The 27,500-nt window shown below is 51.2% G+C and overlaps 1 protein-coding gene and 1 pseudogene across 9 annotated transcripts in view; one reads left to right on the forward strand and one right to left on the reverse strand.

Annotated features, from left to right (window-relative positions):
• The window catches only part of DYSF (dysferlin), a 130,987-nt gene that overhangs the window by 60,622 nt on the left and 42,865 nt on the right, over nt 1–27,500 (reverse strand). For all 9 annotated transcript variants that reach the window (XM_066632110.1, XM_066632106.1, XM_066632108.1 and 6 more), the window contains 12 exons: nt 25,182–25,291; nt 20,204–20,396; nt 19,590–19,745; nt 17,555–17,686; nt 16,423–16,589; nt 15,564–15,678; nt 15,318–15,423; nt 14,371–14,513; nt 9,950–10,123; nt 5,020–5,113; nt 4,216–4,293; nt 644–825 (listed from right to left, as the gene is read on the reverse strand). In XM_066632110.1, coding sequence (XP_066488207.1) covers nt 644–825; nt 4,216–4,293; nt 5,020–5,113; nt 9,950–10,123; nt 14,371–14,513; nt 15,318–15,423; nt 15,564–15,678; nt 16,423–16,589; nt 17,555–17,686; nt 19,590–19,745; nt 20,204–20,396; nt 25,182–25,291 — 1,650 coding nt within the window. The remainder of the gene's footprint in view (nt 1–643; nt 826–4,215; nt 4,294–5,019; nt 5,114–9,949; nt 10,124–14,370; nt 14,514–15,317; nt 15,424–15,563; nt 15,679–16,422; nt 16,590–17,554; nt 17,687–19,589; nt 19,746–20,203; nt 20,397–25,181; nt 25,292–27,500) is intronic.
• Nucleotides 14,793–14,909, forward strand: LOC136656674 (5S ribosomal RNA; annotated as a pseudogene).

Here is a 27,500-nt window from a genome sequence, read left to right on the forward strand (position 1 = left end):
ACAAAAACTGGAGCTCTGAGAAAGTCTATCCTTACACTGCTCACAGTGCAAATTTCAGGTCTTTTGGTGGGGCCTGTTGTTTTTTTTTAATCTCTGTATTAAAAACGGTTGTGTTAACATATCTGCAGTAGAAAATAGGTTTTGAATCAGACAGGAAAGTATGTAGCATAGCACTTAATCAGAAATGCAGAGCTGATTTATAATGGGAGGTCTTCTTTCACCTTGTCTTTGTACAGCAGCCAAAAGTGAAGATCAAAGAGAAATGTCTCAAATATTGATGTAAATTTGTGAATAGCTGACAATCAGTCATCTCTCTCTCTCTCATTTTCCATCCATTTCTCCAAATGTGGTTGTTTATGAGTACATGTGATTTATTTTAATGTGTGATTTATTAAAACTATGACCACTTCCTGCTTAATGATATCACTTCCTGTCTTGGGGGGGGGGTCCTTGACAGGTTGTCATACCTAAAAAATGGGTCCCAGTGCTAAAAAGTTTGGGAACCACTGCTCTACACAGACATAGAGAGAGAGACTGTCTTAATTCAAAAGTGGCACATCAACCATCGTGATGGGGAACAAGTCTGACCAATGAGGTTATTGGTCCCTTTTGCCCTAATCCTGCTCCCCCTTCAGACACTTACATAGGTGTCTTGGTCATAGATTTCAACCACAATGCTGGGAGGGGAGTCAGCCACGCTCTGGGGATCCCCAAAAATCTCGATCTCATAGAAAATCAACGTCTGGTCCCAGGTCGGGTTCAGAGTGTTCTTTGCAACCGTGGTCTGCTGGCTCTGGTGGAGGAAGGAGACGATGGCATAGGGATCTGCAAGAAAGGGGATGCGGTGAGAGGGCAGGGCCCCATGGTAAGGCAACTCGCAGCAGCACTGTGGGCCACCACAGAAGGTTCCAGACCCAGAGTGCCTCCTTCAGAGGAACAGCTCAGGGATGCTGGAGGCATCTCAGGGTAAAGTGGCAGAGACTAGCCTTTCCCACTGGCCACCTCCTACCCAATACCCTCAGAGAATGACAGTTCCTCCACAGCGCCCGGCATCCTGTCCCAAAGCGACACAAGGAAAACAACAGAGGAAGGGGAGGGGGAAACTGCAATCACCACACCTACATATCCATGGCTTATACATGCACGAAGACTGGAGAGTAGCGGTCTTCACTCCAGCTCCACGGTTCTCTCTCCAGGGTCCGGATGCCTTGCCTCGCATCCTGACTTGCATTACTCCTCCTGCCTCATGGGAGATCTCTGACCTTGTTGGTGATCTCTGACCCCCCACCCCTCATTGCTAGGACTCTCCTTGGCCTTCAAGGGGGAAGAGATTTCACCATGAGCCTTAGCCAGGAACAGGGGGATTGCCTCAGAAGTGGTGTGGGGGGAGGAGCTGTTTAGCAGGACACAGTAAACATGGGCCAGAAAAGCCCCTTTGGGAACCAGTATAGGGCAAGAACGAAGAAACCCTTCCAACACCTGGACTCTGAGATCCACTCTCATGAAAGTACTATACAGCATAGAACGGGATGCTCAGAGTGAGGCTTGGTCATTCCTAAATGCTGCCAAACCCAGAACTTCTCAAAAAGCCCCTTTGTCTTGCGCTCTGTGTCCAAAGGCCTTACTTCTGAACCACAAACATTCTCCTTTATGCTTTGTTGCGCTGATGACAAATCTCAATTCCACATTGTGTGCAGCTACTCTGTGTGTTCTCTGGCCAGCAGCCACCCAAGGAAAGCTGCTTCCTCCCAGCCCAGCCAATCAGGGTGATGAGATCACTCTTCTTGGAGAGGCAGGACAGAAAAGGAAGTGGAGAAAGGACAAGCACGCAGGGGAAGGAGAAGGGAGAACAGATAACACTGGGTGCTGGGCAAAGGTGGGTGATCCTTCACAGAACCACTGCAAAATGAAGGGCAAGAGTTTCCAGGTTGAATGACTCAAAAAGGACCTCCGCAGAACAGACAGAAGATGCTGCAAGTGGACTGAAGGATGCATCCCGCTCTGGGCGACCCATTTTCTAGTAGGGAACAGAGCGAGGCTGAGGAATTGGCCAGAGAGCAAGCCTAGCAAATCCCCCTGCTTATGATAGCTGCAGGTTCTTAGGTCTGATCACTCTCTCGGATGCTCCTGTGGTTTTGATTTTAAATACGAGCCACTGGGATTCTGCGAAGCCCCCCCTCTGCCTGGCCGCTGTAGCCTGGGACGGTGGCAGCAGACAGAACTACCAGTTTATCCCCGTCCCAAGAAGGTGCTGACCCAGTAAAAAAGGGCAAGTGCAGAGCAGGAAGGGGTGTTATGAGCACTAACCACTAGGTGCTCCTCTCCAAAGTCAACCTGGCTTTAGCAACTCTTCCCTCTTGACCTCATGCTGCCAAAAGGCACATGGGCATTTCCAGGGTGAAGAGCATCCTATCAGCCACAGAACCACTTCAGAAATCTGTGGTGCCACAAGCGAAAGGCCACCCAGAACGCATTTTCCTTACCCCAACTTGTGTCTGGTGGAGCTGCAGTCAAGAGCAGGCTTCCCATGCCCCTAACCTCACTTGTGAGTTTGCTGCCCAGCTGCCAGCCATGAGACAGCACTGAGAGCTTGCTTAGAAGTTCCAGTCAGATGTCTAAGGGAGTCACCTACCTCTGCTCCCCCTCCTCTTAGCTGCCTCTGTTTCCCTCTCTCTCTTCCCCCTTGAGACTTCTAAGGTGCTTAAGAAAGCGTGGGGGGAACTGCAGCTCCGTGGTCGAGTCCCTGCTTTGCTTCAAAAGGTCCTGGGTTCAATCCCTGGCTACAGAAGGGCTGGAAAAGACTCCACCTCCTGGAGCCCCTGTCAGTTCAGATTACTGAGGTAGGCGTACATATTAGATCTTAGATTAGATCATATTAGGCTTAGATCTTCCTTCACACACCCTGTGAAGCAACTCCAGTTCCCTGGGACGACAGTGACCCCATCTCAACCGGCCCTTCTGGGACCCTCTATGTCTGCCCTCAAGCCCCAGCCCTCCTGGCTCCACCCAGACAAGGTCGATGTTTGCAAACTGGGTCTCCAGCGGAGCTGAGACTTCATGCACAAAGACTGCAGCCTCTCTGTCCTGATGACTGTCCTTTTCCCCCTCATGGAAAATGAGACCTCCAGGAATGCGGCCATATATTATTTTGCACAAACAAGTCATTGTTCCTGTGTACAACACCCTGGGGTGGGAGCCATAAAACAGAAGACACATTTGCTTGTAATTTGACGTCTTGCTCAGAAGTCTGGATTTCGAATGCTACGAAAGGCGATCTGGCGGAGGGGAGGCTACCCTTTCCCAAGTGAAGACACTGGCAAACACAGCCTCCACTCTCTGTCCTCCCACAACTACCTGGCTGCAGTCCCAGCGACTTGGGAGAAAGCCACACCCACGGCCAGCCCAAGCGCCCTCCAACCACCTCCTCAACCCAGCCAGCGAACTGGGCAGGATTTCTGCTAATTCCCCAAATTAATGAAAACAATAACGTTCTCTCTGACTGCTCAATTAGTTCCCCATTTGCAATAAAGCAGCACGAGGCCAGATCTGGTTCATTAGATTGTGACAAATAGCAAGACTAGGCCTGGCTGTCCAGTTTTGCTGCAGGAGAAGACAGGAGAGGTCCTGGCTATGAACTGTTGCAAGCCAGATTCCCACAAGGAGTTCAGGTCAGTGTGTGCATGCGTCCCTTATTTTCACAACAGCCCTGTGAGGACGGCTAGGCTGAGACAGCAATTGGCCCAAAGTCACCCATGGAGCCTCTCAGTTCATGGGGATCTCTGCCTGGCACAGCTTTTGACGCTCTACACCCTCTACTTCACCAGCCTTGACGTCCAAAGGGCTCCTGCTCCCTCCAGCCCTTCTCCCTTGTTGCCAGCTCCCCTCTCTTATTTCCTTCAACATTCCCTTTTCCAGGCTCAGCTCCCTAGAATTCAAATGGGATAATGGCAAATTTCCCCCCATTTTCCCCCTGCCTCCATTACTCCATCCTTCTTTAGTTGTCTAACTTCTGTTGATTTTCAGCTGCATGCTCTTGGGGACAGGGGCCTGTCCTACACAGAATATAAGGCTAAGGCAGAAAGTCAGGAGCCCGGCTGTGGAGGTCCCAGGGCCAAGCACATGTTTGGATGGATGGGTGGAAGTTGAGCAACACCTCCTGCCCAGAAGTCAGGCAGTGCCAGAGACTGACTGTTCTCCTCCCTCCCCCCGGCTCACCTGAAAAGCTGTCCTTATCCATGGCGGTAAGATCCCGTGCTTGGTAGATGTAGCAGCGCAGGTGGTACCTGCTCCCATCTTTTGTGAGAAAAAGAGAGATGGAAGGCAAACAGTTAATGCTGATGCTCCAAAGTCAGCCCTGATCACAGACTAACTTTCAGGGTAGTTTCTTCTACTTCCACAGGCAAAGCATTGCTTGCTTGCGTCACCCATTTATCATACTGTCACAATGAGACATCTAATTCATCTGATTTGGTCCCAATCCAGGGTGGACCCTGAGGGCCAGACTGGAACTGCAGGACAACTTCCCTCACTCACTGTGCAGCGTTCACAGCTGTGGAAGTGCAGCACTCCCAGTTTTATTTCCACCCGCCTTCCCCTTGCTCTCCTTTCTGTGTGAATAGCAGACGCCCTCCTCCCTATCCCTGAATGAGGTTGGAGTGGCTGAACACAGACTTCACACCACATGGTCGCCTGATGTCCAGGTGAGCTCTGAATGCAGGCTCTCTGTCAGGTCTCCTTCAAGCCGATGATGACCCTTCCACGCCCAGAAGAAATTTTACTGTATTATATTCAACGATCTGCATCTCCAGCTTTCTGTGGGATGACTTAGGACTATCACGAATTGTTTTTTTATATGACTGATTGCAAAACGCTCACTAAACTCAACTTAGGCCTTGCCTTACTTTGTCACTCTCCTCAGGGGCAAAGCTATCCCTGTCCAATTTCAACCATTGCCCCCCCATCTTTTATTTGATCACTGAGAAGCAAAATGAGACTCCGCTGCAGCTGGAGGTCACTTACAGTCGAATATGCAAGAGATAGTTGGTCGATTCACCCCAAAGTTGAGTGTTGACACTGACTTGCCATCGTCACTCTTGTCGTCTGTCACGCCACCCTGAAGCCGAAGAACTCACATCAATTGTGGTGGACATGTCCTGTGCACATCCCTGCCCCCAGCTGCCAGGTTCCACGTTTGTCTTGGCTTGGACACAGCATGACCTCCTACCCCCGCATGGCCCAAGGAATGCTACCACTTCCATTGGTCTTTTGGCCCTCAGAAGGGCCCCACGGTTGCTCACAACCATGAAAATCAAAATATAGTATACCATCTAATCAATACAAACATAGCACAGCTTTGAAAACCACAAAATCAATCACGGGGCTAAGGGATGTCACGTTTCTATGCATCTGAGTTTGCCTTCAAGATGCAGGCCAGAGGCGAGCAGGTTGGTGGCCTGAACATTTGTGTGTCTGGGCAAAGTATCAGGATGAAACTGCAGGCTGGGGACCCGGCCGGTGCCCCCATCTCCTCCAGGCCTCAAACACAACACATGGGCGCAGAGTCTGGGAATGTTTGCAGGATTGGGCACAAGACCCACACTCCAAGTAGAGGCTTTGGCTCCCTCTGCAAGGTCAACCCACTCTTCTAAAAGGAAGTCCAGGAGTGCCGGAAAAGGTAGGAGTCTCCCAAAACCATTAACTCTGGCAGAGGGTGTAGAGAAGTATCCAGCCAACAGCCGAGGAACCACAGGGATGGAGCCCACTCATCCCAAAGCTATGAGCAGCCTGGAGGCAATCCAGGATGACCTACTGCAGTGAAGAATCCAGAGCCAGGCCCAAAAGTCTTGCCACAGGCAGCTTTGCTCCAGTCAGTCTGGACACTGAGTCAGGTCAGGAGTGCAAGTCACCTGCCCAGGTATGCACCCTGCAAGCAGTGCAGGATGCACTAGGCTCCAAAGCAGAGTCCATTGTTTCGTTTATGGGACTGGTAGGGGCTGTCCGCTGCTTGCCCGTGGGGGTCAGGGTGAGATTCAGGCTTCCCTTTTTCTTGTTTCTCTTTTTTGGCTTTTCTCTTTTTTTTACCTGCTGCCATGTGCTGGTCACATGGTTAAAAGTGAGGGGGGCTTGCCACTCAGTCCTTGATGACTGACCGATTTGGGGACTATGCGGGGGGGGGGGGAACTGACTTCTTCTTGGGTGTGACTAACAGCTGTAGAAACCAATGAGAGCAATGGAAACTCAGGCTAGCCCTGAGGAATCACACCCAAGCTCAAGGATTCTACACATGCAGCAGAAATTCTGCCCTCACTGGCACAGATGAGGATCTGAACCCGCAATCAGAGGCCATCACTGACATTCTCGTGCCTGCCTATGTAGGAGTTTGATCCCCCAGCCCGCCATGGGTAGATTTTAAATATGTAACCACATTAATACAGGGCGCAATCCTAACCCACTTTCTGGCACTGAGGTAAGGGCAATGCAACTCTGAGGTAAGGGAACAAACCCCAAAGCAGGATGCAGCACATTCCCCATTGGCACAGCTATGCCAGCGCTGGAAAGTTGGTTAGGACTGCACCCACAGTCATGTGACGAGCGTATGAGAGTGAAGTGCGTGAGCAGGCACACAGCCAAGGGTCCTGCGAGGTCAAGTTCTCACACTTGAGCCAGTGACTTGGATTAAGAACATAAGAACATAAGAACAGCCCCACTGGATCAGGCCAGAGGCCCATCTAGTCCAGCTTCCTGTATCTCACAGAGGCCCACCAAATGCCCCAGGGAGCACACCAGGTAACAAGAGACCTGCAAGGCCTCCTGGGAATTGTAGTTAAGAACATAAGAACAGCCCCACTGGATCAGGCCAGAGGCCCATCTAGTCCAGCTTCCTGTATCTCACAGAGGCCCACCAAATGCCCCAGGGAGCACACCAGATAACAAGAGACCTCATCCTGGTGCTCTCCCCTTTGGATTCTGCAAAGGTCACCTTCATGCACTCGCCCCATAGTCTGTGCTCTAAGAAGATCCCACAGCTGATGTTGTGCTCCAACCCTGCAAGCTCACATCTCAGGCAGCTTGTCTTAAGCTAAGGAAGGGTCTGAGGACTTGCCTTGTTTATTCCAGGGTTACTATTTATTTGTTGTTGTCGCATTTGCATCCCTCCCTCCCTCCCTCCCTCCCTCTGTCATGGGACTCCTGGTGCTCCCAGGCAGCGCCCACCTGGGCCTCCATCAGACCACCGCCTGTGTAGGTGCATCACACGCTCCCGTCCAGACCACGCCCAGAGACCTTCACAGAGTGAAGCCAAACAAATCTCACGCCTGGTCCCCCCGGACTGCATAAGCAACATTCATCAGATAAGGAAGAGGAAAACAAGCTGACGGGCAGGCAGAGTCATCAGGAAACTGGACTCCAGGCTGTGGGTAAGGGGCCTGCTGGGCCAAGAAGCAGGCTGGGCCAACACAGGGCAGAACTTGCTCTGAGTGACCAACGTGGGCAGTTCTGCTTGTGAGGCTGGTTTGCCTGGCACTTCCACTCCCAAACGCTCAACCACCAACAGATAGCCTGAGGTTTCCCATTGCCCGGCAAGAATGGGCCCTCCCTGCCCCCAGGGCTCACTTTCCTTCCAACACAGAAGATCAAGCAGTAGCATAGCTACAAGGGGGGGTGGCAGAGTAGGTGCAATGCGCCAGGTAAGCAGCCTCTCCCACTTGCTGTTGTCAGAATGGCTCCCACAGCAAGCGGGGAGAGCGGCTCATACTGTGCATTGCAGCACCTGCAATACTCAATCCCTGCCCCTCACAGCTATGCTACTGAGACCAAGGAAGCCACCGCAAATTTTTGAGATATAGGAGTGGTCAACCTTCTCTCTCATCCCAAGGGGCAGGCAAACCGAGAACCTCAGCGATGCCAGAATTAGGAGGAGAAAAGGAAATTATAGCAACAGAACTGGCTGAGAAGGCAGGAGCCGGGGGGTTACACATGGACAGGGTTGCACACGTGTGGCTGCCTCCTCAGTGGTGGATGAGGCCAAAGCCTGGTTATGGAAGCCTAGAAGGATAGCTGTCTGGCACAAATGCGGCCCTAAGTGGCAACAGGTTCCCAGGCAAATCCCTTTTAGTTGGACAATGTACAATTGAAAGAATCTGGTTGCTGGATAAGACCGAGGGGAGGGCTCTCTTGTTCAATACTACTTACCCCAGTGGCCAACCGATGTCCACAAGTGGCACATAAAGGCAAGAGCCTCTTCCACAGTGCCCTGCCCCCGAAACTGGAGGCACCACTGAGTCATCATGATGCTCAGACATTGACAGCCCTTCCTCTTCCTCCCTGAATGTGTGTACCCAAGTGGGGGCACATCTAGAAGAATTAGTAAATGCCAAAGGAATCAGAGACCTGCTCCCCCCTCTGATGGCATTTTCCTGTAAGGAACATCAGATCTCACCTACCACCCTTCGTGGAATTCTCCATGCAAAAGAGCAACTCCCAGGGCCCTGGGAGAGGGGAAGGCTCTGAAGTTGAACTGCCTCTTCCAAACCCAGTTCAGCCTGTACTGTCGGGCCTAGGCTCAGAGTGTGTCGTTAAGTTTATACAGTGGGGAAACTTGGCCGCTTCTCAAGGTGAATAAGAATATACAAAAATAAATTTTTGCTGTAGAAAAAACCCGCACGACTCTTTTTTTTTAAATATTAACTTGTTTAAAACGTAGTCCAAATGTCAAAAAGAAGGAAAGGACAAAATGTAGCATAAAGAAGGAAAATTCAGAGGCCGGGGGGGGGGGAATATAATAGAGCCTTTGTGCTGGAGCTCTTTGGTTCCCATTAGCTCCCTGAAAAGCCAAGAGATTATGAAATCCAATGTCTTAAGAAAGCCAGCATATTAGTTAAGCAAATAAATGTGGGAAGAGGGCAGGGCAGGGACAGCAGTGAGGCTGACAGCAGCGCTTTCAGCTGGTCTTCCTCACAGCAGCCCTGATGGTGGACCATGAGAAAAAGGAAGAGCCTCCCTTGGACAAGACCATCTGCACTGGGGGGTGACTGTGAGATGCCAGGGGTTATGGGGCTTCACCCAGGAGCCTTTGATGGGCTCGGGCTGGAATTCTGGCTAGCGAACCATCGGAGACAGTGCTCTGCAGGCCTCAGGGCCCACATCAGCAGCCAGAGGAAGAATTAAGATGATACACAGCAGCCCTTGAGACTGTGGGGAAGCACGAAGCCTTTGAACTGGCCGGGCCTGTTGTACACAGGCAGCACCTGGACTTGCCTCCCCTTACCCCTGCTGTATTCTGAGCCCAGAGCCGGTGCAGGCTCTGACCTCCGACTCCACCCCAAGTTCCCGGTACAGAAGTGGATCGGTCTGGAGCTGGGTGTGGCTACTGAAGGTCCTAGGTTGGCCCTGAGCCAGGGAGAGTTCAGCACTCTCAGGATTGCCCAAGGGTGATCTCTAGAGGGTGCCTACTTCACTTCACGGCATGGCCGGTCCATTCATGAAGCGGGTGCAGAAACAGGGGGCTGCTGCCTGTGTTCGAGAAGCCAGGCAGGCTGCAGCCATCTACTTCACTACCGACTTTGCTCCTTCCTGGCAGTCCCTTTTAAACAAAATAGGAATGGCAGGACGCTCTGGGAGCATCAGAAAGGATCCCACAGGAAGGAACAAGGCAAGAGTGCTTCTTCCCTGGCTTTCCCTGGAGAGGGAGGGACATATGTGGTGGTGCTTGGTGGGGGAGCCAGATGCGTCATCCCTGGTTGGCAGTGAACCGCAGGCACTGAGCCACTGGTTCGTGGAAGGGCAGGAGGTGGCAGCACAGTCCTGGTGGCGGGAGGGGGGGCGGGGAATGGCTCTGCTTGCCAGGAAAGCCTTTCCATTTTGTTCTTCAACTGTGCTCCTCACAGACCCTCCCTGTGAAAACACTCAAGGAGGGGGATTCATGACTGGGGTATAAAAGGGTGGTACTGACCAGCGCACCCTCCAATGCAAAGACGGCTGCTGCACCCATCTGCTCCAGGGGCTCCATCCGACGTCTCCAGCGGCGGCGGCGAAAGGAATCTGTCTTGCGGTATTTCAAGTGGAATTTCCAGCCAAAGAGGGAAGCGTATTCCCAGCCCTCCCCCGTCAGCTCCTCCTGGTTACGCTGCAAGGAAGAGAGAGATTTGGGGGTGGGGATGTCAGAATCCTGCAGCAAGTAGAAAATCCCAGAGCTTGGAGTTCAGGGTATAACCCCAGAAGCAAAATCAGCTGCTACTTCAGCCATTTCTTGAAAGCCACCAAAGAGCAAGAACCTAAAAGCGCTTCCATTTTTAAGGAAACGCATTTCTCGGTGCTGAGGCTTCCATCGGCCTTGCTGAAGCTGAACCTTCTTGCACGGACCCCCTGCTGGAATCAAGACAATTTTGAGGTCTTTCATACATTTTAATGCAAATTAACTTGCCAAATCTAATATCTCACACCTTTCTTAACTCATAAGAATGTTCACCACATTCATATTCTCAGGGCCTGGTTTTATGGGGCCGCTGTGCCACTGGAACCTGTTTTCCCAAAGGGCAGCATGCTTTATGGCGACTGCAAAGAGGGACAAACCACTCGCGATGGCCAGGCCGCTGCTGCAAGGGACAAACAGCCAGCAGCCAGCCAAGAAGCCCTGGCACTGGCAAGTCTGTGCGGGGAACAGTGGGAGGCAGAGGATGAATGGGGCGAGAAGAGGGAGGAATGGAGCAGAGATGGGGCAGTGAGGGGGCAGAATTGGTGGCAGGAGTGCCACAGATATCCTTTCCCCTTCCTGAGCTTAATCCACCTTCACGGGTTCACTTGGACTTGCGCCAGCAAAATTGCTGGTGTAGGTTCAAGTAGACCCACTCAGGCAGTGAGTCTTACCGCCAAGCAAGGGGAAAACGTTCCCTTACCTAGAAGAGACTTCTGGGACTCCCCGCCCCACAGGATGCAGCATATGCTCCATTGGTGTGGCTGGATCAGTTGGGAGGAATGCAGTTAGGACTGGGCTGACAAGCCTACATTTTTGCAGGAAAACCTAACTGAGAAGATTTGCTTGAGGATCCCCCCCAAATGTGTTTTTCACTCTGTTTTCAATGAACGGTCCTTTTCCCTTCTTCTGGCATCCTTTTCAGTAGCCAACAACTGCTAATATAACCTCACTTGAGACCATAAGCCACTGGGATGTTCTCCAACATAAACTCTGTGGTCAAGAAGGGGCTCCTGCAGGAGACCATCTTTTTCAGATGGCCTGCTTTGTCCTCCTTGCTTTAAAGGGAATGTGCTCGTTCTTGGGCTCCTGGCTGGGACTGAGGGGCCTCCCTGAAGTCTTCATCAGCACCAACTGCCTCGTCACTTGCCTCCCTGCCGAGCCACCAGAGGTACAGACAGCCCACCCACAGGCAGGTCTCGATCTCACAGTTCATTTGAGGTGCAGAACTTTGCAGGCCTTTCTTCTTGGGTCGCTGGCCCAGCCATGACTCAACACGCCTCCTACCGAGTCACCCACAACACCTAGTGTTTTCTTTGGCTGCCCTGGACGAGCCCAGGCCCCATTTGCTCAGGAAGAGCTGAAGTCATTGCGCTGACTGAGGAACAGAGGCAGCCTCCCAATCACGAACACGACCTGCTCAGAACTTCTCCTTTCAAGCCGCACCGAAAGGCATGCAAAGAAGAAACACTTCAGCGGGCTCACAAATACGCCATTTCTGTAGCACACTGTGCCCGGCTCAGTTCCTAAGGGGTGGACTGCTTGGCCCACCAGCAGCCACTAGCAGGAAACAGGGAGTCTCTTGCCAAGAGCTTGGCATCCAATCCACCGTTCTGGGGCTTGCGGTTTGCCTTTGATCGCCGCAGCATGCTCAGTGTCTTGCTTTGCTTTATTTCAATCTCACCTCTCCACCAAGGGACTCAGGGCAACACACGTGGAATGCTCCTCTTCCACAGAGTCTTCACAATAGTCCTGCAAGGTGGGTCAAGCTGACAGATGAGTGACTGGCCGGCCCAGGGGGACACAGCAGGCTTTGTGGCTAAAGAGGTTTTTGAACTTCGGTCTCGCCAGTAAACTTGAGCATGACTTTATTACTACATTATTTTAAGTTGCCCTGATAAACTGTCCTGATAATCTGTTTTTTAAAAGTAGGTTCACCACCCTTTTGAAACTGTGTGGCTGAAATCTCAAAAGCTGGAGGAATTCGGCATCTTCACTGAGTTTTTAAACAAGACACTCATGAGTAGCGATTTAGTCCTCTGCAGCATCTCTGGAGTGGGCCGAGATTAAATCCAGACAAAAAAGAGGAACGCTGATGCTGAAATGAACAATGTTCGGGGTGATGGACCACGACTGAATAAAGCTGTTCTCATCTGAAGTTTTGCCTGCTACTTTGGTAAGCATTTTCAAAGGACAAAGCTACAGCAACTCTTCAAACTACCCACTATAACTGGTGTAGCTAATATTCTGATCTTTAAGTTCCAAGTCCCTGATGTTCTACTTCAATTCTTAAATTCCTGGATACTGGTATTTTTGAGTGCTGGTAACCAAGAGACATTTTAACACTAAGGGTACAATCCTAACCCCTTCTGTCAGTGCTTTCCAGCACTGACCTAAGGGCAATGCAGCTCCGAGGTAAGGGAACAAACATTCCCTTCCTTTGAGGAGGCCTCCATGAGTGACACCCAACTGCAGGATGCAGCACATGTCCCATTGGCACCGCCATGCCAGTGCTGGAAAGCAATGACATAAGAGGTTAGGATTGCGCCCCAAGTGTCTCACCTGCTCATGTTGTTCCAATGTTTAGAAATCTGTACGGCCTCTCTAGACATCCGAGTTTGAAAAGCACTCTTCGTAATAATGGACTACAGGGATTTGTACTGGTCAGTGACCGTAATCAAAGATTATTCTATTCAGGACTACAGGGATTCAGATCACCTCAGCCACAAGCGCAACAGATGTCCACATCACCCCTCTCTCCACCGACCACTTTTTTGGCCCTCCGTTTTCTAAACCAAAAGGCCATGGCAGGTATCCTGCCATCTGAGCCCAGGTGAGCAAGGATCAATGAGGCAGTTGTCAGGACACTCTGCACATCCTCAGAGGCAACTTGCTCTAGAGCTAGCCTTTTGTTGCAAAGGAGACACAAGCCCAGTGCTCCAAGGGGAGGGGCATAGCACTGGAGTGAAGCCCTGCTGAACCCTGGCAAGGCCTCCGCTGAAGAAAGTCCTATAGGGACCAGCAAAGCATTCACAGAGATGATACAATTGCTGTTATCAGAAACAAGGGAAGCAGAAGGGAAATGGCCTTTCACTGCTGTGTGCCCCTCTTCATACTTCACCACCACGGCCAGTGCCAGAGCTCCCCATGGACCGAAAAGGTGAAGAGCAGCAAAGCACAGGTGTGGGTGGCATTTGTTGTCCGAGGGAGACACCTAGAGGAGACTCAACACACTGCTGGTAGAGTTTGGCCACTGGACTTGGCCAATGGTACAGCTTCCGGGCCAAACTGCTCACTACTCATCACCTATAGATCCCCCTTGTGTTTCCTGAAGGCTTTCAGTTTCCATGTCAAGCAACTGCCAGAGGCTTCAGGTCAAGCAGAGGACCAGAAAGAAGGGGCAGTTAAACCCTTTCTTGCCAAACATTTTTTCAAGCTTGTGCGCCCCACGAGTCAACCCTTCAGCAGCTGGGGCGGCAATTCAGTAGTGGCACCAACGTTATGGAACTCCCTTCCCCTTGACTTGAGAAGGGCTCCCTCTCTTGAGACTTTTCGGCAAGGCCTGAAGACCCTTCTGTCTAAACAAGCCTTCTGAGCTCATGGCCTTTTTAACATCTTTTCTACATCTTTTAGTATTTTTTACTGACCTGATTCTTTACGATCTGCTGCTATATGCTCTTTTTTACCTGACTTTTTATCTGACTACTGTTTTTATGATATCTGTTAATGTGTTATAATGTTTTTATCTGCTTGCTAAATCATGTTTTAATCTGTTTTTAACCATTGTAAGCTGCCCTGGGTCCCTTTGGGGAGAAGGGCGGGGTATAAATAAAGTTATTATTATTATTAATTTCTATCCTAGAAACTGCAGGACAGGCATCGTCCTAGCAATAGCACAATGGAAACCTATAAGGCTAGACAACCCTGGGAAGGCGGGAGATGAGCACATATCACTTCAGCAACAGGTGACGTCACCTCCTGGTCCCTGAAAAATGATGGCCTGGACACTGTCTATACACAGGCAAACAGGGATGCAGCAGAGACCAAGTTCTGACATGAAGCAACAGGGACTGGAGAAGAGGCCACGCAGGTGCAATAAGGTCAAGCTTGGATAGCTCCAAGGAGCCTTCAAGAAATATATGAGTCTTGCACAGGATGCAAGAAGAAGAGGGAGGGGCCACCTTTTTCAGAGCTTCCATCTGAGTGAGGTCTCTTCTCCGGCGTCTCATCCAACGCCTGCGGCGATTTGTGTGGTACATCTTCTCTGCTGGCACCCAGGACTTGGGCTTGTGGTCTGGAGGGATGGTGATGCCATATTCCCAACCTCAAAGACAAAAGAGAAATGGCGGTGGAGGGGGAAGAGATGTGCTGAAAGGTATCGTTATTTTAATTATTCATTCATTTCTATCATGCCCATCACGAAACAGTCCCAATGCAGCTAGTACAGAATATAAAAACATAGGGACAGTTTACAATAAAATAGTTTCATCAATTTGAAATAATCAAAGACAGATAAATATTGCTGCTGCAGTAACTACAGGAGAGCATGCCTGAATGTCCCAAGAGTGAGGGGCCCTGGTACGCCTTGATCAGAGAAACTGAGGTTATCATCTCAGACCCTGCACACGCCCGATCTCGTCTGATCTCGGAAGCTAAGCAGGGTCAGGCCTGGTTAGTACTTGGATGGGAGACCGCCTGGGAATACTGGGTGCTGTAGGCTTATACCATAGTCTTTCGAGACTGAAGGTTGCCAACCAATAACCGGGGAGCAGCAACTCCTACTTAACCTAGTGAATCAGCCGAAAGGCATCCAGTAACAGGTGCCTATGATGAAGAGCTTCCTGAGAGAAGTGGGCTCTGTGCCCATGGGGTAGGAGTCCCCATGAAAGGAAAGTCAGTTGTACCTTGAGAATGACATACACCGCATTTACACCAGCAAAAGTGCACAGGTGGAAGATGGTCAATGCCCTCCCACATCTCGTGGGCAATGATGAGCAAATCCCACGGAGAAGGACCAAACCCTCCAGATCACACTGAACAGGGTTGGGACAGAGAAGAAATGCCGTTTTTCTCCAAGTGAAGATGGCCTCTAAGGGCACAGTAAAGGAGAATTTACAGAAATAATTACCTCTCTCATCAACAGCTCTGTTGAGATCTGTATCCCATTCAACATCTTCCCACTTCCACCCTAGAGGACACTCAATCTCATCCTTGGCCAGAACCTTCTCTCCATTCTGGAAGAGGAGGAGAGAAAGTCAGTGAAATGCATTGCTACTTCTCAGGGGGATGGGGCAGGTGAAAGAGGAAGAGATGGAGGTCATGATTGATTCACTACGATCTAAAGATGATGTGGAATGAAGTGGAGATCCCTCACCACATCCGTGTAGGCCTCAGCCATGTGAATCCACTGGCCCCCAGGAAGGCGCACTTGATTCTCAAACACCTCCTCCATGAAGTTCATGTGACCAGCATCCACATCATACAGAAGCCTGTGGGGAAAACAAAATGAATCCTAAAAGTGTTTGGAGTTCTCAGACCAAAAAAAGCCTTTTCTCCGCTACAGCCAAGGCCTCCATATCCCACGAAACAGAAAGGGTGGTTCACACATCATTGTTCCTGTCACTGCAAGCAGTGCTGAACTTTCTTGGGAAGGAATGGAACATGCAAGCCACAGTCTCCCATGAACACTGAGTGGCCAGGATGGTGGAAATTGCTGCTCCTGGCATCCCTGATCTGCTGTTGGACACACTCCACTGAGTCACATGACCCAAGACAGGCTGAAGTTCCACCCATGGACAAAACGCACAATAGACAGACACTTGGACAGGACTTAAGAAGTTCCTGGAGGGCTTTTGCATTTATAGGAAGCAACTTTGAAAAGTCCGCACTTGATACTGGTCATGTCCAATGCCTTCTGACCAACTCCCACCAATACAGGCCTTGCTTTCTTCTCTGTCAGTCTCCCACACACCATCCCAGGTGTCCAGAGTTCTGGCGGTCTGTGAGGCTAGCCACTTCCGGCCCAAGTAGCCACCCATCTCTTCCTGGCCACCAGCGTTGCGCCTGATGGCTCCTTCCAGAGATTTTTACTTTGACTTGATCTGAATAACGGAACACACGACCCCTCTCTCTAACGAAACCTACAGAAACCCAGCCTTGGCTGGGGAGGTGGTGCCCACTGATGCCAGGGAAGGAGAGTGGAGGCCAACAAGACCGCACAACCATCTACTCACGTTTTTTCAGGACTGACAAACCAGTCTCCAGCCCAGGCCCAGCCAGCGGAGGGCTTGAAACTGTCTTTTGGCAGCTTGATCTTGCCCGTGACATCAGAGTACTTGGGGTAGGTTAAGCCAGTGGTGCCCCAGTTCCCAACCAATGCAAGCTTGGTTTGATTTTCATACTGAAACAGAGACAGAGTGTGTGTGTGTCCAGTGGGAAAGCAGCAAATATAGCAAGCCCCCCCCCCACACCCACACTCTGGAGACCTTACCCCCAGAAATCCCATAAGCATTCCTGTTTAGGGCCCAGTCCTATTGGGACCTCGCACTGCCAGAACTCCCATTTCGGCAGCACAAGGTCCTACGGCAGCATGAAAACCAGGCTGCTGTCATACACTGCAAATGGAGAGAGGTGCAGCACATACAGATGTGGCTGCCGGAGCTCTGACAGTGCCAGTAAGTAGGCAGAAGGGATGTTTCTTGGGGCACGGAGAGTTTCAGAATGGGGAATGAGGAGTGGATCTCAGTGGCATCAGTGCGCACCAGTATCTTATCCCCTCTTTTCCAACCTGCCCCACCCCTTTCAGCATTAGAGCTGGGGTGAGTCCACAGAAACCCACAGGCCACCAGGAGGCCTACGCAGAGGTAAGCTGACAATATTTTTGCTTTCCTCAGGCAGGCCTCCTGATCACCCCACCACCACCACCACTGGATGAAGTCTGTTTGGGGAGTAAAGCTCAGAGGAACAGTTTCAAGCCACCTACTTCTGGAAGGGGGCAGTGAGGTGAACCAGCTCCCCTTTGTAATCTTAAGGACTAGATTTAAGATCTTTTTCCGTTAATAGGCAGAAACTTGTAAAGTTTTCAGAAACAAATGGTGTAAATGCAAACTTGAAACAATCAGTGGAATCATATTTTACTCAAACCTTGCTTTTTGATTTTTTTCCTTCATTGCTTCTGTTTTGTATCGCACACACAAGGACAGACAGATCCCCCTTGTGAGCGAGAGGCAGGATAGGCAATGTCGTCCTTAAACCAGCAAAAGTACAACCTCCTGCCACTCCACACAGGCAACTGGAGAAGAACTGGGCCTTTAAGAATGCATTGGCATGGAAATCCCAACCCAACCAAAACACAACTGCGCTCACTGTTTCTGCGAAGACGGACAGCCTTCCCTCTGCTGACTGGTTGAACTCCTTCTCATCCACTGCCAGCCCGAACCACAGTTTGACCCGGATTTGGACTGGTATCCTGGGCCCCATCGCCTCCTCCTGAGGACACTAGAACAAAATGGGAGGAAATTAATGAACATTTAAGCCAAGCCCAGCAGCCTTTCAAGTTAACTGGGAGTGAAGGGGCAGCAACACTGGATCACAGCTCTTGGCAACACTTATCCCATGAGGTCGCTTCAACTGCCTGACTGGATGAGAGAATCATGAGGGTGCTCCATGAATTGGAGGGCTGGAGGGACTCAAAGAGCCCCTCTATACAGTATGTTAAACATGCCTGGTTTTTCTTAGACTACAGCTTGGACAGCCATTCAGGATCAGAGCTCTTCCTCTCCGTGCCACAGGCCAAACCCACAGAGCTAAACTATGAATTTAACACAGCAAGGAGCTTTCCTCTGGCTACCAACTGGGCACACCAGTTGATGGCCAGCTGTGCACATCTGGGCTCCGTTTGAGAACAACCCCCTGCTCTCTCTCCACAACAAGCCACTGCTGCCCCCTTGCTACTGAATTGCTGCTGTCATTCCATCCATCTGCCTGGGTTTTCATGAAGCACAAGAGAAGAGGTCCATGCCCAGAGGAGCTTACAATTAACGAAGCGAGAAGGGAAGGACACACAAGCAGAGGGGAACAGGAGGAGACTCATGCGTATTGTTTCAAGGCATGAGCTCTGGGACCAAGAGGGCTTTGCCAAAGGCTTCCAGGAAAAGGGGGGTTTGGAAGGAAGCTCAGAGGTGGCTGCATGGGGGGAGTTCTGGGGCCCAGTTCAGGCATCTGCAGCCTCCTCCTCCAAGAATCGCCCCCCTTCAACTAATGCTTTCCACAGCCCACCCTGACCTCCCCTGGTCTGACTTGGCACCTCCTTTGCTCCCTGGACTCTCCCATCCCCTCTCATCCACCCCCATGCCAACTACTTGCTACATACTCAGGCCCCACTTCTCTGGGCAGGGAGAAGTTCCGGGGGTGCCTCACCAGCTGGGTTCTGGTTCCCTTTGGAAAGAGGGTTCTTTGGAATGTTTGCTTCAAAAAAAAAAACCCAACAACAAATCAACAGGTTTCAGCATTTGGACGGAGGGAGGCAGCGCACTCCTGAAAGCCTCCGCAGCAACAGGCTTTCTCAGCACGACATAACTGTGGGCAGCCGGCTCCTCCTTTGACCTCCCCCTCGCCATCTCAGACCAAAATCTAATTCTGCGTCTTCCACAGGATCCGCTGCCTTTATCCGTCTCTCAAAACAAACACTACGAGACCAAATGCTTCTTTGCTTCTCCCCAGAGCCTGCCCCAAAAGACACCCCGGCTTGGGCACCCCCCCCCAGGCTTGACTCATGACAGTCTTGCAAGCAGGAACGAAGTCGCCCGCCTTGGACCACTCGGGAGCCGTTCAGGACCATCAACTCGTCTCCTGGATTAACTGCTTGGCAGTCATGGTGGCTGCAGCCAGCATTCCTGACCACTGACTTGACACACATGCAGAGGCGCCAAGAGGCTGTTGGGACAAAGAGAGCCAAGGCACTCGATCTGCAACCCAGACACTCCTTTTCCATGGTGAAAGTGTCATCAAGGTCACAGGTCAAGGAAAGCAGATTACATCACTGGCCTTGATGTGCCCACTTGTTCCCTTGGGGGCTCGATGTGGAGGAGCTCTAACCATATTCCCTAGTGCAGTTCCACTCCAGATGGGGCCCCTCCACTTGTGTTGTTTGCTACCATTAGTACCAATGTGAGGCTCTGGTGGGGGGGGGTTAAAGACCCCCTGTCACCACTGCAGACTGTACTGCCACCCCCTGGATGTTACCTATGGGTTGGGAAAGCAAGCAGGTCAAGGCCAATGATGTGGTGAAAGTCATGTTCTCATTTAATCCTGAGAGGTGGAGAAAAGCAGAGCGCTCAAGACATTGCCATGTTGTTTGCAGAAGTCCACATTTTCCAGAAACAGAGCCAAGGAAACCTACTTTCATGAATATGGTCTGGAGCTTCCCACAGTTCTTGCCGCAGCATCTTGCTCCATTCCTGGAGTAAAGGACCTCATGCGCTGGCACCCGGCTGTAGGCCACACGCCTGTCCCCACGCAACATCCAGATCACCACGTCTGGCAGGCTGTTCTGAGGCTGGGGAAGAACAGGTTGGCAGGTGAGAATGCAGCACATGTGGGAGCGGGGAAAAGAGGTCAGACAGAAGGAGGAAAGAAGCCGTCTCTGCCTTGCTCAAGGCCAGTTGGCACTGAGAGTCCCGACTAGCATATAAAAAAACATGCAGGCCCACTCTCTAGAGGCCCAGGGTTGTCTGTGGCTCCCTGTCACGGATACACTGAGTGGCAAACCATCTGCAGAGCCCCCATCTCAGAAACACCTCCAGCTGCACTCATCCCATTAGACGCTTTGGCTCAGAAATTATCGAAAGAGCCATCCAGCTGCCAGATATGAAGACAACTCCTGGTCAGGAAATGAAGGCATTTCCTGGTCAGTGTTTTGGAAACCCTCAAACAATGGCTGAAACTGGGGCCTGGTAGACATTTCATGGACATGCCCTCCCCTTACATTCCTGTGCAAAACAGGAAGCACGTTACCTCCTCCGCCATGGATTTCAGCCTGGAGGCCCAATCTTCTGCCTGGTCCAGGACCGTCTGCAGGTCAGAATCTTCATGCTTTAGTCTCAGGGCTGCTTGGACAATCTGTTGGAGGTTGGTGGACCGAAAGCAGTGCAGATACTGGTCCAGGTGGGTACTGCCTGGCTTCTTGGAGACATCAGGCAACGGCTGGCTGTGAAGAGCAACAGAAGCAGAAGGGAACCAGAGAATTTTCACATCCAGCACTGGACTTAGGAACTAAACAACCACCCAGGGCAGGAATTTCCATTGGGGCCTCACTCTGCACCCTTGTTCCCCAAACCTTATCTCTTTTGAATGCCCAGGCAGCTACACGGGCACCTCTCTTCCACTGGTGCATCACTGCCCCAGTCAACACCACTTCCAATGAGACCAAGCCAGTCATGACAGTGTCACATGGTCACCATGGCTATGGGGTCAAATGAGTACTATCTCCCCACTGGATGAAAGGCACTTGTTATGAGGTCCACTGGAGACCTGACCTGCATGGCTGCCACGTTGGCTTCGCTGAGATTCTGGCATGCTGGAGTTACCTGGAAAACACGGAGCCACTCTCTAAACACTACATCTGGGTGGGGACTGTGTGAACGAGGAGAGGCTCGCACAAGAAGTGCCAAAGGTCCATCTAGACTAGCCTACCAGCCACCTCAGCAAAGACCACAAAGAGAAAGGAAGCCAGATGCCTCTCCTGTCAGTCCTTCTCCACAACTGGCATTCACACTGCTGCTGTTGCACCAGGAGATTGCGCAGAGCCATCAAGACTGGTAGCCTTTGATAGACCATGACTGGGGAACCAATCCCCTTCAAAAGCCACCTCAGCCAGTGGTCATCACGACACCTGGTAGCAATGAGTTCCACTGACTAACGATGCACCATGTAAGGAAACACCACCTTCAGTCTGTCCTAAATCTCCCACGCTTTCAGTTTCATTGGCTGACCCAGCAAGGTTCTAGTGCCACGAGAGAAGAAGGGCTTCTCTATCCAGTCCCTCTGCTCCATACAGAATTTTATGGCTCTCAATCATGCTCCCTCCTCAGTTGCTTTTTCCCCATCTAAAGAGCCCCAAATGTTGCAGCCTGCCTTTGTTGGTGAGCGGAATAGGGAGGGGAGGGCGAGGAATGGGGAGGCGATCAGGCCAGGGTGAAAGGTACTTTGAGGCCAGGAAGGGGGCGGCATCAGTGGCAGCAGCTCCACCAATATCCTAGCCCCCTTCCTGGCTTCGATCCACCTTCCAGGGTCCACGCAGACCTTATGCCAGCAAAATTACTGGCTCAGATCTGAATAGGGTAAGTCGTCCCTTGCTTGTCCCTGGACAAGGGAACAAATGTTCCCTTACCTGGAGGAGACCTGCAGAACTGGCTCTCCCCCCCCCCCCCCGTAGGATGCAGCATGTGTTCCAGTGGTGTGGCTGTATCATGGGGCTGTTTAGATAGGATTGGGCTGTTAGTTTCAAAGTAAGAGATTTGTTTGTAGACTTCTTCACGGATGGACGGGGTGACAGATCAGTGGCAGGCGCATGCAAGAGATGGTGGCACGCTCAATCCCCTTAAATCCAGCATCTCAAAATAGCAGGGTGGGGGAGGCTTCTCTATGACCGAGACCCTGCAGGGCTGCTGCAGCCACAGACAATGCAAAGCGGGGAGGGGGGGAACCCTGAAGGAAGACGGCTTTGTGGGTTACATGACAGCCACCATCATCAACCGCTGCCACTGCCGGCTGATTTATTCAGCACAGAAGCCGTCTACCACAGGACGGTGGTGGGGAGGAGGGTGGGAGCCAGCCCCCCCTCCCCAGCTACACAAACAACCAGCCTGGCAGCTCCTGCCTCAACATTCCCCCACCATTTAATTGAATTTGTGTTGGAGGGAGCCTCACCTCCGGGAGCAAAGTCCTGGGATTGGCCCCAGGTCACGTATGGCACACACAGAAGCCAGGTCATATTTACGGCCTCTCTGACATTTGCTAAACAAGCACCCTGTGGGGAGAGGCTGTGGGGGGATGAGTTGAAGAAAGGCAGCTGGAGCGGCTCCTTTTTGGGGGGGGGGGCTAAACAGACAGAAGGGAGGAGAAGAAGCTGCTGCACCTTCAAGCAGCCAGTGGGGGGGGGGGGCAATGCTTCCTGGAGAGCATCACCACTCTCCAGCTACCTACAGTTCTTGCCCGGCAGAACTGGGGGAGTGGGCTGTTCCCTCAATTCACAATGACCATTCCTATGTACTGACCACCAAGGTGTTCAGAGAGGGCCAAAACAGGGCTCAAGCCTTTCCCGTTCTTGTGGTGGGAGTTTATTTGTATAAAAAAATTTATTTATTACAATATATTGCAAATACAAAGAATCTACATTTCTTTAATAGACTCACAGCCCACCTTCCTCCCCACAAGACTTGGTGGCCAAAGAGGCTTACAACTTGACAAGAGAACCAAGAAATATTAAACACAGTCAATTAAAAACGATGCAATAAAAACAGCGTAAAACAGGTTAAAAAATAAAAATATTAAATGAGAGGTAAGAGGAAGCTAAATAGGAAAGACCTGGCAAAATAAAAAGGCTTTTAGCCCCTGCTGAGTTGGCACACAGTGTGGTTATTAGAAGAATGGAAACAGCAATTGACCCAAAGCAATTAACTTCAAGTAAACGAGCTTTTTTCCCCCACACAGAGGCCATTGGCAAATGTTGAGCAGGATCAGGGGAACTCCTGAGAAAGAAGGTGGGGGTGGCACCCACAGGCTCTGCCATGATCCCACCCATCCAGCCCTCCTCCTCCCGTGTCATTTTGACCTGCATGACCACCTGCCAGGAGCTAGAGAGTAGCAGCAACAGCAATGTTCACAATGGGGACTCCCAGACCACTTCCCCCTTAACCAGAATATTCCATTGGAAAGAGGATCTGCTCGCCCTTGAAAAAGAAAGCCTCGCCCCAAAATGCAATACACTTCAATCACCGTTATTGACCCACAATTAAGAGGGCAAGAGGGGGTGGGACTTTCCTCCCCTCCCCTGGAATGCATTCTTGGGGCTAAAACAGGGGTTCAAACCAGCATTCATGTCAGCACACATCAGCTTCACTATCTTGTTCTCTGCATTAATTAGTGTAGAACGATCACTACACCACACCTGGATTCCGCACTGTCAATAACCCGTGTGGATTACAAATTCTCCCTTCGCTTGGAAGCACATATTGAAAGGATGAGGGTGGGAAAGGTGAAGAGAGAACAACCCTGTGGCAGGAGGATCAACAACATAAGCCTGCAATCCTACACATGCTTACTACAGAGTAAGCCCCACAGAATGCCATGGTCCTCCTTCCTACGTTCCCTGTGGCCAACGGCTGGTGGGTGTCATTTCCCTTCCCCCAAAAGCCCCATACTCAGAAGAAAGCGCATCCATGATGCAGCATGATTCCAGGATTTCCCAAAGAAACAAAGGCAGCCCAAGGGGGGGGGGGATGCAAAACAGCTGGCAGTGGCAGCGGTAAGCAAGGAGGCTCTGTTGCTCCCACAGCATTTCAAATTCAAAGTTCTTGGAAGAGGCCTTCTGGTTCAGTGCTAGGCTCACGGGAGGCACTTCTGCACTGAACTGGGGCTCAGACATACCCATGCAATATGCCTAACACCCACAAGCCAGGTGGGAGATTCCTGGGCACAGCATTGTGGGTGCAGGAAGCCACTGGCATTCTGGGGGGTTGGGGGGCAAGTTCCCTGGGGCACCACACCTGTGAGGCCTGTGCAGGTGGCACTGCAGCCAACACCCACCTGCCTACTCACCTGCCACCACCTGCCCACCCACCCTTCTCAGGGCCAGGGAGTGCTCACATGTCCTCCAGCCCTCCAGAAGTCGTCTGAAGGGCCATTAAACAGGTTTTCGGATGAAAACCGGAAGTAATGCTTAAAGGCCTTCTGGGGGCCTTAGAAGGCTTTTGGAGGGCCAGAGGACATCATTTGAGACCCCAGACCAAACATAAATAGCAGCAGTCTCCTTGGAGAGGGGGGAGGAATTCTGCAGACCTGGCTCCTGGGTGACACATGGGCCTGGACAGCAAGTGCAGAGAGCCGCCATGTGAAGGTGTGACGCCACGGTGCAGTGTCTGTTACCACTGAACCGAACCCACAAAAACCACCTGACAGAAGGGACACAACAGACCTGCCTGCAGGTGACTATGGAGCTGCTTGTCTCAAACAAACTTTCTTTTACTTGAATTAAGCCCCAGTGCAAGCAACTGGACACAATATCAGGTACACATGCTCAGGGTTGAGATGTGCGCTCTCTTCCTTACAAACAGCACTTAAAGCATTGCTTCCTCCACCCCAACAAGGTCTGTTGCTGTGATGCTCTTTGTTTTTCCAGGATTCAGTGTGGAAGAGTCAAAATGCCGGGAAAGTGAGATTCACACCCCCCACCCCAGTATAGTATGGACAGAGCAGCCCAGGAATCACCGCTGTGCCAAGGGCCTTTCTGGGGTGGCTCAAAGCCAGGCAGACCACCTCTTAAGCTCCAGAGTCTTTTCCTGAACAGGAGAAATGATCCCGACATGCATCCCACTGTTGGTACAAGGAGTTCAAGGCCGAGACTTCAAGCACTCTGAACATCAGGCGCTACGTGAACAATTAATGACAATTAGATGCAGAATCACAGGCTGGAGGCCAGCCTGCCCACCCGCCAGAGTATTCCACTGGAGAGAGGAGCTGTCAGAACGGCTCACCCCAAAATACAATGAGGCCCATTCAGGTCGGCTGGGGCCTGCGGAGTGGAAATTTATGACCTGCCTCAAATATCACCTTTTCAACTCCGTGCCTTGGCTCGGCCACCTTTGCAGCAAGCGCACGCCAATGGACGGCATTCTTCAGCACTGGGGCCCCCATCCAAGCCAAACAAACACACTTGTAATAAACTCCCCAAAAGCCTCATGGACCACGAATACAGAGATATATATATTTATACCTGCAGTCTGCGATGACCTCATCAATCAGGCGAGCAACGAGGGTGTCCAAGTCACTGGCTGAGCACTGCCTGGCTTTCAGGGCAAGGTGGACCAGTTCCAAGTTTGCTTCCTGTCCCAGGCAAAGAACACAAAACCCACACACTGCTTTAGTCGCCTCAGGACGCGGCAGCTTCAGCCCCACGGCTGGTCTGAAGGCCAACGCCATCCCCGCAAGGCCACCAGTGAGAGCTCCTGCACTGCTTTCCAGGCAGCCTATAGGTAGAGCTGTCTGAAAAGGTGTTATTTATTTTACTCAGAGGTAAGCTCATGTCCGGTAAGACTTGAGTGGTAATCCTATCTTACTCACCAAAAGCAAACACCTCTACTTATAGGTAGTAGTATAAGGACAGAATTGTAGTACAGTGTAAGCGTTTGATGTTTTTTTCTCGTTATGGTACTCTACTTTATTATAAAGCTTTGTAAACTGCCTTGGGCATTTGCTGCGGCACAGAGAAGGCGGGGTATAAACTTCTTAAAATTAAAAATAAAAAGAGGCTCTGTTCCAGCCCTGCCCCACTCTGTGCCCAGCAGAGTTTTACCAGATTTACCAGATTTTTCTGCAGTGGTTCAGTTGCACCATATAGGTGCATATATAGGTGCACCATATAGGTGCTGAAGCAACAACAGCAGGCCCTCCTTGTCTGTGAATGCCGAGCCCATAGCTGGACCAGAAATCACTTCCTGTTACATCCTGGAGGCTTCTGAGGAGGCCAGGAGGCCACATATGACACCCATGTAAGTAACTGCAGCACCACACTGTCTCCCGTCCCCCCCGATTTCATTATCTATGGAATCTGGTATCTATTGGGGGTCCTGTAACTGATGCTCCAAGGATGCAGAGGGCCCACTGAATGTGGCAGCTTAAGAATCCCAACCTTCTATTTTGTTTTCAGGTACATTTGTAGCATTAGCTTCAGCTGATACAGGATGTAGGCACCCACCTCATGACACAGTATTTTCCTGTTGTCTTCTGGGCATGGTCCAAAAGTCTGGGCCCAAGATGTGTCGTGCTGGGGGCAGAAATCCAAATGGTGCCCACCTACCTACCAGTCAGCAGGGGCAAATCCCACTGGGAAATCCTTGTACACAAGCATTTCTGAAACGAATGGGAATTGCACTAGAGCAGGGGTGCTCAATAGGTGGATCGCGATCTACCGGTAGATCGCGAAGCAAAATGAGTAGATCGCGGAGTGACGACCCCCCCTTCAGGTGCCTCTGGGAGGAAACGCCAGGAGTAAGGCCCATTGTACTCAATGGGCCTTACTCCCAGGTAAGTGTGGCTAGGATTGCAGCCTCACAGCCTAATCCTAGGCATGTCTACGCAGGAATAAGTCCTGTTATACTCAGTGGGGCTCAAGGTACACCAACATACATTGTACACATAAATGTTATATGTTATGATGGCGCGAACATTGTAAAAAAAACTCTGGTAGATCTCCCGGCCTTGCTGGGTTTCAAAGTAGCTCTCGAGCCAAAAAAGTGTGAGCACCCCTGCACTAGAGCATTGCCATGCTCTTGCACTGTTCCTGTTCATTTCAGTGGGGCTTCTGCAAGAGAACTTCCCAATGAAGATCTGCCCTGTGGCTCACACCTCTAGCTGTCTCTCACTTTTTAGTTCTTAATGACACAGAACAGCTTCAGAACGGGGTCAGCTGACACATCCCTCATAGGCCCGTCATAGCCCTCTGGGTACACTTTACATGCCAGTTTATACATTGAGCAACATCCAAATCATAACACTTTTTCCAGCACTGGACCACTCAAGGCGGCAGGTCTGATTAGCTGCCCATCCCACCACCCGGAAAATCTCTGCACCCAGTAAGAGCAAAGATTCAGGGAGAAGAGCAGGATGGAGCAAGCCTCTGTCTTCCGCAGGTTCAGGCTGCCTGCAGGGTTTGCTAGTGGCTCTGTGCGGGGACTTTCCCAGCCCTCCCTGGAGGTGCTGCCAGGCCTGGACATTCTGCATATCAAGCAGGGATGGCTCCATCTGCAGAGCTACAGCCTGTCCCACAAGTGAGCCCATCTTCCTGTCATGCTGGTTTTCCGAATGCCATTTTGCCCCTTAAAACACCAGAGCCTTGCATTTCCTGGGTGGCAGTAAGGCCTTTGCAGCATCCTGTCTTCTACCAGGTGCCTCTGAGATTCAAAACTGCCATTCCTGGTATGCGGCCTGAAGGGCTACAGTTCAAGGAACTCTTTGCCACTTGATTCTGCTGGATGCGCACACATACACCAAGTCTCAGGTTTTGGCCTGAAGTTTCAGGGGATTGGCATCTTTC

Source organism: Tiliqua scincoides, chromosome 6 (assembly GCF_035046505.1).
Source record: "Tiliqua scincoides isolate rTilSci1 chromosome 6, rTilSci1.hap2, whole genome shotgun sequence".
Taxonomy (NCBI): domain Eukaryota; kingdom Metazoa; phylum Chordata; class Lepidosauria; order Squamata; family Scincidae; genus Tiliqua; species Tiliqua scincoides.